General features: G+C 44.3%; 2 protein-coding genes and 1 long non-coding RNA gene across 3 annotated transcripts in view; all 3 read right to left on the minus strand.

The window, feature by feature from the left end:
- Window positions 1-2,287, minus strand: part of LOC143023683 (uncharacterized) — a 754,159-nt gene extending 751,872 nt beyond the window's left edge. The window contains exon 1 of the long non-coding RNA XR_012966193.1: window positions 1,850-2,287. This is a non-coding gene — a long non-coding RNA (uncharacterized LOC143023683). The remainder of the gene's footprint in view (window positions 1-1,849) is intronic.
- A 3,220-nt stretch (window positions 2,288-5,507) lies between these two features.
- LOC143023694 (uncharacterized) lies at window positions 5,508-7,025 on the minus strand. Its single transcript, XM_076182305.1, has one exon. It carries the CDS (start codon window positions 7,023-7,025, stop codon window positions 5,508-5,510), a length of 1,518 nt encoding a protein of 505 aa, XP_076038420.1.
- On the minus strand, window positions 7,026-9,192 carry LOC143023695 (uncharacterized). The gene is made up of 2 exons (XM_076182306.1): window positions 7,180-9,192; window positions 7,026-7,130 (listed from the first exon to the last, which is right to left on the minus strand). Exons 1-2 carry the CDS (start codon window positions 9,190-9,192, stop codon window positions 7,026-7,028), a joined length of 2,118 nt encoding a protein of 705 aa, XP_076038421.1.
- Between the last annotated feature and the right edge of the window lie 1,702 nt (window positions 9,193-10,894).

Genomic DNA, 10,894 nt, shown 5'->3' on the forward strand with positions numbered 1-10,894 from the left:
ACCAGTTTATTAAACAACCTCCTAGAGACTCTGACATATATAAATAAAAAATACATTTGTGACTTTTTTATTGTGTCTAAATATAATCAAAAGCATAATCAGATTTAGAAATGTTTGGTGCACTACTCCGTTCATACATATTTTCACTAAAGAAGAGCTGAAACATCCTCTGGCTAGGCACAAAATCTTTACATTTCCCACATGATATAACCAAGATAAATTTATATAATTCACATACATCATTTAATTCTTGATACAAGTAAAAGAATGATCTCTAATCACGACCGGGTATTTAAAAACGCCCCCCCCCAAAAAAAAAAGCCAAATTCTCAAAAATGCTACCCAACAAATTTTCCTGCCAAACACAGTAAAACATTCCAAAAATACAAAATTTGGCATTAAAAACGCCAATCTGGCAACCCTGACGCTCAGTGATGATCTGCATTCGCAGAACATAGATGGCAGGCTAGCGGTAAATTTGTAACCACGAATCGTAGCTGGGGTCGTTAATTTTGCAGAGGATAAAAACGTTACTTCTCTTTGATCAAATTACATGAAAATCACACTTTTTAAAGAAAAAAGTTCAAATAATGCAACCATATGCTAATTTGTTACGGTATTTGTAGCTGTGGTCGGTCATACTGCAGAGGCTAAAACATAACTTCTCTTTGGTCAAATTACATGAAAATCCCATTTTAAAGAAAAGAGTTTAAATAATTCAACTATATGCAGTCTATTACACTAATAACACAACAGTAAGAAACTTAAAAGAGTGTAGTTTGATCCATTCCACCAGTAATCATAGACGGTGGGCTGGACGAGTCGTAGCTGAGGGTCGGTAAAATTGCAGAGGACAAAAACTTGAGTTCTCTTTGATCATATTACATGGAAATCACACATATTAAAGAAAATAGTTCAAATAATGCAACCATACATATATAGAAGTGTGCATTTGAGAAAAAACCCGTCCTTGTTTGGGTTTTGTTGTTTTGTTCGGCTTTTCTCGGTTTGTTCAGTTTGTTCGGCAATTAGTGAGGTCCAGACACCATGTTGCTGTCTGTCCAATCCAGTCACTGTCAGTTAAATGATGGGTTTCACGTTGTGGACTGGGTATTCTCCAACTCCAGGTGATGTTAATAAGTGCTCTTACAAAGACAATAGGGCTTCCTTGGACTTTTTGAGAGAACATGGGGTTCTCCCATTGTCTCTTGATTGCCCGAAGTAAAATAATAATCAGGTTGTCACCATCCATGACAACGATGATGACCAGGATGATCTTTAGAATTTGAGGTACTGAATTATCAAATATAGGTTGGGTTATGTAGGTTAGTTAGGTTAGGTAGGTTAGGTTAGAATAGATAAATCTATCATTTTTTCAACCTAGGCATCTATCAAAACATAGTGTATTATTCAACTGCCGGGTCTTCATTCATTAATAAATCGGTTTTAAGCAACTTTTCTTGTTTATTTCTGCCAAGAAAGTTGCAATTACGTTGATGTATAATTTATAAACTATAAAGTTAATAATTTAATTTCTATTATTACATCACATAGGTGTACACTTCCAAAAATTTACCAATAATTCTCTGTTGGCACTTATTATTTCTATCTTTAGGTTCCAAAATCAGTGATGTGTGGGGAAATGAAGGTAGGTTGCATTAAAAAAATTAAAATGGGCAATTTATAGTTTCACCCAACCACACTAATGATAATAAATAAATAATAGTAATAATGATTTTAGTGTTCTATGCCTATCATGCATAGGAATACACGCTGAAATCCAAATTTTACACACACACACATTATATATATTGTCTAAAACACTACATGGAAGTTCGTAGTTCCTTACCTAGTGTATTCAGCCACGCCGACATACTGTCATACAGGCCACATACTTGTAACTTGGTTATGGATAATATAAATATAGGCATGCAGTAGGCGAGTCATGGAACAATTTCTTCTTCTTGCCATTCCTTTTAACTATATATAATCACCAGAATCGTGCCCCGCCAGCATTCCGCCCATCGTGACAAAATCAGTTCCAGCAACAAATGCTTTGGCGATGTCACTTGGACAAATCAGTCATGCAACCACAAGCTCTATTGTCATTGATCACTTCAAATTTGGAATATGTTTGTCAATCAGCGAAGACAAAGCATTTCGGCAAGACCCATTCATTCTATGTTCTCCATAAGGCTGTGATCACACGTGCGAATATCTACCAATGTCACTGTTCATTTGAAATTCACAACACTTTCGCAGCTTTAACGTATCCGACTGTTTCCTACTCAGCAGATTCCGAACTATTTGTTATTCAACTGAAAAAATTGAGTTATTATTAGTATATTAAAAAAAATCAAAACACGTAACTGTGATACAAGTATTTCTAATTTAGTCTATTTTGTAATAATATGGAAATCTTAATTAAATGCAGATTGACTACGAGTATAAGGTCGTCTCTCTTCAGAAGGCAATTTCCTATTCCATAATTTCAGAATGGAAATATCTCATTGTCTTTTAAAAGCATAAGCAACATACCATTGCAATAGGAATGAGTGATTACGATATGTCATGGAATAGATCAATCATATGACGATGAATTATATGAGCTTTAGTGTGTTTGACACAGTTCGCATGGACCAACCATAAATCAAATTAAGCACGTGCAACAGAGATTCGCCAAGATACTATTTTTTTAAGTATAATACCAATGTTCCAGAGAAACCAGAAAAAATGGTCCTACAGTAAACAACGAGAAACAGTATATACATAAATAAGAATATCAATAGCGGTGAAATATGACTAACAAAATTATTATAATATTGAGGATTTATTATTGTTAGTGCGTTTTACTTTTTATTTTATGAGTATCATAGTTTTTCAGTACTTATGGGCGATAAAGATCATTTGACCCTGGTGGTCTTCCATTGTTATTTGTTTGTGATCCAAATCAAATGGATTATGGCCGCTTTGGCGTTTATCGTGAGTTATAAACAACTCCGAGGTAGTCTGTTGAGGATATGGTTTGCATCTACATCAGTAACACTGGCGATATACTTCATGTGATTGAAGCTTTAGTTGGAATTTTTTGTTGGATCTTAAGGCTATCGACCCATAAGGGGGTCATTAAGCCTGGTGTGAACCTGCGATCCTGTTTAATTTACCATTACAATTTCCACAACAGTCCCGTTGTGCGCAAATAAAACACTACATTGTCAATAAGGATACAGTCATTGGCCAAAAGATTTGTCACGTTTAATTGAATGTTCTTGAGTCTACAGTGATGTATAAGCGCCTGGCGCTGTGTGTTATATTTCTTGCAGTGTTTGAGTATGTGTCTTACAGATAGTGTAGTGTTGCAGGTGTTGCACTGGGGAGGAAATACGCCAGTGATGTAAGGATCTAGGTGGGTGATGTAGGTGGAATTCATCCTCAGCCTTGCTATGGCGATTTCCTCCCGTCTATTTCTTCTGTATGATGTTGACCAGTCTGTTATGTGCTCCTTGTGTTTGTGTGTAATGTGGAGATTGTCCCACTGGTGTTGCCAGTGGGCGTGTAATTGTTTTTTTTTTATGATAGAATTGAAAGTGCCCATGTCTATGGGTATATCTGTGATACAGTCCTTTTCTAACGCAGATTTCGCCAGCGTGTCCGCTTTCTCGTTCCCGGAGATCCCAATGTGGCTGGGAACCCAAGAGAGTGTAATGGACTTGTTGGTCGTCGAGAGTGCGCTAATGATTTTGCCCAGGAGAGAATTCCTCATTTGGTTACCTGATTTAATTGACTGTAATGCACTCAAAGAATCTGAGAAAATAACAAAGTTACTATGTGGGTCAGATTGAGCATTTTCTATCGCTTTGGATATTCCGAAGAGTTCGGCAATATTAATGCTCGTATGGTCCAGCAATCTGAACATCATCCGGGTTGTGGAGCTATATAACCCTGTCCCTGTCTTACGGCCACACTTGGAACCATCCGTATACAGTGCCCTGTGGTCAGTGTACCCGTTGATGACTTGTAGGGTCTTCTGTCGGAGTTCTTCTACCGAGCACGATTTCTTCCGGAGTGACACGAATTTCCTGGACAGTGAAAGGAGGTGAAGGATGAGGGGGTGTGGGTAATACGTACCTTAAGTGAGTGATGAAGGGAGGAGGAGGATAGCTACAGTTGGGGAACCGGAGTCCAGGAGATTTGTATCACCATCCGGGACCACTCGCGCTTCCTCCAGCGAGCGAGCGTGAATGTAAATCAAAGAGGGGGGTGGGTGATGGGGCAACTCATTAAGTGAACCGTCCTAGGCTAATGAAACCCAGAACTCCTAATGTGAGTTTTAATGGATTAAATAATTCTATAATTAGACACTAGAATTATACTACTTATCATTAACAATGTGAGTTAACAATTAACTGGATTTCACATACATCCTGACTATTCCCTGCGCGCAATTCCTAGCTAAACTTATACTAAACCTTAACTTGTGTGTCTTGCGTGTGGAGAAGTTTCAATTGGTGTGGTCTCCTGCTGAGTTACGACCGGCGCGGCTCCGCTTCTGGTGGGAGCGGGAGGCGACGGTTTTCGTGTGGATCTGAGCGGGAAACTGACCGACTTCGTAGCTTGATGGTTAAGGACGGGCGCTGAGATAAGCTTTGTAAGCGACACTTCACCGACGTATTCTTGGTCAATCGCACCGCACCTTTAGAGTTCTGGCGGGAAGGGACTGTACCCAAATCTCTTGACACTCGATCGCCACTCAAGGATGAAAATCCTTAATAGTCACATGAGGGAGGAAAGGACACGATTGGACTTCCGAGAATGAGCGGTCCGACCTCCCTTGTTGAACCCGATGTGAAGACTGACCTCTGTCCCGCGGCATGTGAGGTCGAAAATGCCCGCCAGTTAGCATCCAACGTTGCCAATACTTCTACGTTCCCGCCACTAGTGTTGAAGGGTACTACGAATAATGTTCATGTGGGAGATGACACAGTTCCAATTGTTCCTTGAGGTAGACACTATTCACGAGCGGGTTAGCTACGATCCTAATTATTCTAATTGCCTAGGTTAAAACAAATATGTGGCAGCGCGCAGGGGGGGGGGTGTTTTCGCACGGAGCTGGAACAAGGTCGCTTTGTGCTTGGGTGCGGAAACCGTTGGCCTCGGTCGTGTGAGAACATTTGAATCTAAAGGGGGGGGGTTTCTCTAAATAATTAGAAGTCTCTCACTTCGTTAAGGCACTGTAGTTGATTGTCAAAATGGCACGACAGTTGATGAGGATAAGGAGAAGGAGAAAGGACAGGATGTAGCTACTAGAAGTCTTAAGGACTCTGGAAATTCCCCCGAGTATAGGGAATGAAGGGCCGAAGCGGTGAGAAATCGGACGAAAGAAAATGGGAAGGGGAGACAGCGAGCCGGGTGTCACAATAATATTCAAAAATTGTGACACAGCTATGACCCAAAGGAGGCCGAGGAGGGTATCCTCTGCAGCTTTGAAGCTGAGAGAAGGAGGCTGGTTATTCATCAAGAGTAGAGAACCAGTTTCTGGCTTGCTGGGCGGCCGTTCTTCTTGGTCGTGCTCTTGTTAACGGAGCCGCTGTTGGCTCGTTGAATGACGTGTCTGTTGATCTCGTTGGGACGTCGGTCACCGTGGCCGTGCTGGGTTGTAGTGTAGGTGGCGTGGTGAGGTGCTCGTGTTCGCAGGCGATTTCAGTCGGGTCGTTCGCCGCCGGAGAGGTTCCGTCGTCTACGGTGTCCGCTTCGCCTTCCCCCGCGGGGAAAAGGTGCTCCGCGGTCGGTTCGTGACGGTCCGCGTGGGAACGAAGGGGCGTGTCCGCGCTCAGATTGATTTCTAGAGGGATGATTCGTGTGACAGACCGCTCGTATTCTCCTGTAGGAGTGCGGACTCTTACGGATCTGATGACGTCGTCAGGACCTGGGAAGACTTGGGTGATGCGTGCCAAGGGATATTGGTCTCGGGGGACGCCGTCCAGAATGAGCAGAACTAGGTCGTGTACTCGAGGTCTATTCTGAGGCGGTTTGCTTTGTCGCAGGTGACGTTCTCTCAGACTCGCGACGTAATCGTGAGTCCACCTCCTCTTGAAATTTCGCAGGATCTCTGTCAGGAACTGGTATTGAGTCCTCAAGGTGGTGGTACCGCGATAGTCTGGGTCGTTCAGTTCCGTTAGTTGTACCTGCGGGGACAGGGCGATGGTCCGTCCGTACATGAGATGATTAGGAGTAAGGGGCGTGTCCTCTTCCGTGCCAACATAAGTGAGGGGGCGGTTGTTTACCACGCATTCTACTTCTTGGCACAAGGTTCTGAACTCGTCATAGGTGGGGGTGTGCTTGTACAGAGCCTTCTTCAGGTTGGATTTGGTAATTCCGACGAGGCGTTCATACATGCCACCTTGCCAGGGGGCAAGTGGGGTGATGAAAGTCCAGGACGAATGGTGGTGTGTTAAGAACTCGTCGATGCTGGGCTCCTCTTTGAGTTCTCGGAGCAACCTGTTGGTGGCCCCGAAATTGGCGGCGTTGTCGGATACGAACGAGTGGGGCATTCCCACTCGTGCTGCAAAGCGCCGCAGTGCTCTCAGAAAGTCTGCTACACTGAGGGAGGTGACCACTTCCAAGATAAGGGCTCTGATGCTGGCGCAGGTGAAGATGACTACATAGGCTGCGTCAACGTGGGACTGTTTCAACTTGATGGCTCCCGTGAAGTCGACTCCGGTGGTGGAAAAGGGTGTGTTAAAATGAACTCTATTAGGATGTAAACGTGCTGGAGGAGGGAACCTGAAGGGCTGCGATTGGATGCCCCGACAGTGTAAACACTGTCTGAGGAGTGACTTGATGGTTTGTCGTTGGCGTGAGACCCAGTAATCTCGTCGTAGGAGGACATGGAGTGTGGCGGTGTTGGTGCAAGACAATGCGGCTCCACAATGGGCACTTTGGGTGTAATAACAGCGGGGGGGCGCGACCGTACTCGTGGAGCGTAGCAGCGTGTGGTGGTTGGCAGCGTATGAGGCCTTGTTCATCTAGTTTGAGTCCTCTTTGATAGATGAGATTTCTGTCATCAGAAGTGAGCTGGGTGGCTCGTCCTTGGAGATGTCGGTATATTCTCGGGTAAAAGCTGATTTGGGCTATTCGGAGCATAACTTGCATAGGGCTCTGATAAAGTTTGGCCTTTACCGTAGCTGATGCTTTGGCCCTCACAGCTCTCAGCAGAATCCTGAAGGCGTTGTACGCTGCTGGTAGATCGCGGAATTGTGTCATGTTGAACGCTCTCTCTGTTTCTTGGACCATGGTGGGATTGGCGTGTATCAAGATGGGTAGAGCATCCAATTCTTGTGGGGGATATCGTTCGGGGTGGGGAAGCCATTCTTGACCCTTGAACCAAAGGTCCTGCCGATTGCTAAGGCCTGCCACGTTAGTGCCCTTCGAGGCGAGATCCGCTGGGTTGTCTTTGGAGCTAACGTGCCTGAGGCGGAGGTTGTGATCTTGTACCAACTGCTTGATCTCTCTAGCTCTGTTAAGGACGTATGTTGAAGTGCTGGTCTGGCTGCGGACCCAGAAAAGGGCTGATTTGGCGTCAGACCACACGAAGGTGGTGTGGTAGTGGGATGGACGTAGATTCATCAGGTACTTCGTGAGGCGGCTGCCGAAGAGAATAGCCGTGAGTTCTAGACGGGGGATGGTGAGTTCTTCGCTAAGTTTGTCCATGCTCTTGGGTGCGACTCTACTTCTGCCTGTGAGAAAGGAAACGTGCCCCTCCCTCGAGACGGTATAGGCCGCCACCCCGAACCCTCTTTGACTCGCGTCGCAGAAGACGTGCAGGGCGTGGTGACTGCCAGGGTGCGCATTCCGAGGGAATTGAAGAGTATCCAAGTTCCGGTAGTTATTAAGGATGGTGGGGAGGGCCCGGATGCTGTCCCCGTTGAGGGGGGTATCCCATCCTTCTTCCGTTTTCCACAAGCTCTGTATGAAAAGTTTGCCCGTGAGTGTGATAGGGGCCAGGAATCCCACGGGATCGTATAGTGAAGAAAATAGACTGAGAATTTTCCTCTTGGTCTTGAAGAGTAGTGGTTGTTCAAAAGCCTGTTTAAATTGGTGGGGCATGGCAACTCCTAGCATATCTCGTTCCGTGTCCCAGCGGAGACCGAGATAATCACGGACTCCGTTGTGTTCAAATCCTTCGATGTTCGCGTTGGAGACCCATTGATCCAGGGGCATGTTGGCTTGATTCAAGATTTGTTCTATCTGGGGTCTTTCCACAGTGATCTCATCGATGCGATCATACGTCAGTTGTAGGTTATCCACGTAGAATGCGGACTTGAGTTTGGTAGTCAGGGGGTGATCATACGTCTCTAAGTGATGTTCAATGGTTTGGTTGAGGAGGTAAGGACTGCAAGTGGCGCCAAACAACACTACTTTGAAGCGGAAGGCTTGGATTTCTCTCATATCTGCACTTGTAAAAAAGAGAAAGCGGCAGTAATCTCTGTCTGCCTCGTCTACCCCTATTCGTAGGAAAGCCTTGCTGATGTCTACCAGGACACCGTACGTGCCCTCTCTGAAGAGCAGGATCATGGATTGAATTTTCTGAGCCAGGTTGGGTCCAGTATACAGGGCATCATTGAGGGATAGCGCATTCTTGTATGCTCTGGAAGATGCGTTGAACACTATCCTGACGGGTGTCGTGGAGGAATTCTTGTAGACTGGGTGATGAGGTAGGTAGTGTACCTTCCCATCCACCTCGGGACCCGGGGGAACTGTTTCGATGAACCCGAGCCGGAGGTATTCTTCCAAAATATCACGGTAGTCGGAGTAAAGAGACGGGTGTGGATTCCTCTTGAGTGAGTGTAGTTGAGCTACCGCACGTCCATAGTTGATGGCTGGGCGCTCCTCCGTTTTGAAAGGTAGTCGTATGGTGTATGCTCCATTCCCCTTCCGTACGGTTGATTTGAAAAACTTGACCGCCTTCTCCTCTAGATGACTGTATTTTTCTAGTGATATACCGACCGAGTCCAATGACCAGAGTTCGTGTACCGGAGGATCAACGAGGACCGGCTCGTCTATGCGGATGCTGTTAAGTGCGGTGGTTTCAATTGGTGGATTGAGGGCTCGGTCTTGACTCCAAGGGGGTAACTTGCCCCACACCACGTAACCAGCTGAGGTGGCAAAAAGTTCGACACCCAAGAAACGCATGGCGCGTTTAAAGACCAATGGCATGTGATCGCTGCCTAATATGATGTGGATGTCGGTAGTTTGGTCCGACGGTGTTTCATTGGCGATTTTCACCTCCCCTTGTCACCACTGTCACTTAAATTTGACTTGTAATATCACTCGTCTCAAGGCCCCTTGCCTCTCGTTACGTGAGTTTCACTAATATTCAAGTTCCTCTTAAGCAGTAGGCCCAATGCCTTCTTTTTCCTGTAGTCTCACTATTTTCTAGGCCCCATGCCTATTCCTCTCGTCCTTTGGGTTAATAAAAGGATGGTGAATTTTCTTTCTTCTTTCACTGTAATTTCACCTTTGCTTACACTCGGGATCTCTTTTCTCTCGTCTCTACATCGTCTCCTGATCCTCTCTCCACACCCTCTCTATATCTTCTCCCTCTATCCTCTGACGAGATCCCGTATCCTACGCTAAGCTATCTTCGTCTGACGTCACTAATTTTTCTAAACCAATCTCCAGTTACGTCTCAAATAAATGTCACTCCTTATGGGCGTGACTTTGAATTCATGCACCAATAGTTTTTTCCTCCTTCTCCACCTTGCACCAATCCGGAAAGCTATTACAATGCCACTAGCGATATTGTTTATCTCAGCATTAGTCAAACGAAGGTAACCTGCGCTTACAGAGTTGATTACACATCGAATATAAAACAGTCACCACCATCGGTGTGTTTACATAGACAAAACGTCGCCCTCACATAGACATAACATCGCACTCGAGCAGGCGTCGAGTCTGAATTATTCTAATACCCTAGCTCATTTCCATTCGTACACTACCGGCCTCTTACAGGGCTCGGCAGCTACCCTTGGTCGTCCCGACCAATTCTTATTTCCCTCTTACAGGGCTTGCTAATATATTTCTGGAATAAGCTAATCTACCCTTGCGTAATTGTTAATCTACCCTCAAAATACATCATTCATGCAATAAATTGGGAATAATACATAAACATAATACCTATAAATGTGAATAACATGCATCTCAATATATATATAAGGTATTGAATTAAGCGGTTACATGGTTGATTTGCTTTGACAGAGCCAATCTCCGGAATACAACAAAGGCAATCAGTGCTGCCACTAACACTGAAAGTAAGGGTATGATAAGGATTGGTAACATAGGTAATTCATTTGAGGGAGATCTTGACAATGGTCTTCTCTTAATTTTCAAGGGAGGGGAGTTTTCAGGCAATGTGAAGTTGAAGGTTGAAATGTAGGTGTCCTCGGTTAAATGCATTGTATTAAGGGTATTAGAAATGGTGGAAATAGTGTCTGCACGCAATTCGCAGTTATCTTGAATAGAGACAAGACCTTCAACCAAATCCAATTTAGGACTCAACCCGGGACAATTTATTGATACCTTTGTCTTGTTAGGGAAAAACAGGTAATGAGATCCTTGTATGTTACAATGAGGGATCTGGTCTACCAAAATTCGTTGGTAATGACAATTGTTCATAACAGACATATTCCTAACCAGAGAGTTCATGCGAAGCCTCTCGGAACACAAAAGAGATCATGCTTTCTCTTAGATTGTCTACAGAAAAGATATAATTGATTAGAAAATTCACTATGAGCACTAACTTTCAATGGTTTATCATCTTTTCAATAGCAATTAATTTGCAAAACACACTAATCTAGAGTTTGAGTGTCTATTCTTGTTCAATATTATTTCCAAC

Source organism: Oratosquilla oratoria, unplaced genomic scaffold, assembly GCF_046742065.1.
Source record: "Oratosquilla oratoria isolate Oo_2021 unplaced genomic scaffold, ASM4674206v1 SCAFFOLD55, whole genome shotgun sequence".
Lineage (NCBI taxonomy): Eukaryota > Metazoa > Arthropoda > Malacostraca > Stomatopoda > Squillidae > Oratosquilla > Oratosquilla oratoria.

Coding starts and splice junctions, on each gene's coding strand:
- LOC143023695 (XM_076182306.1), bottom strand. CDS start 9,192: ATGCGTTTCTTGGGTGTCGAACTTTTTGCCACCTCAGCTGGTTACGTG. Junction 7,131..7,179: donor GGGCCAAAGCATCAGCTACG/GTAAAGGCCAAA, acceptor TGCTCCGAATAG/CCCAAATCAGCTTTTACCCG.
- LOC143023694 (XM_076182305.1), bottom strand. CDS start 7,025: ATGAACAAGGCCTCATACGCTGCCAACCACCACACGCTGCTACGCTCC.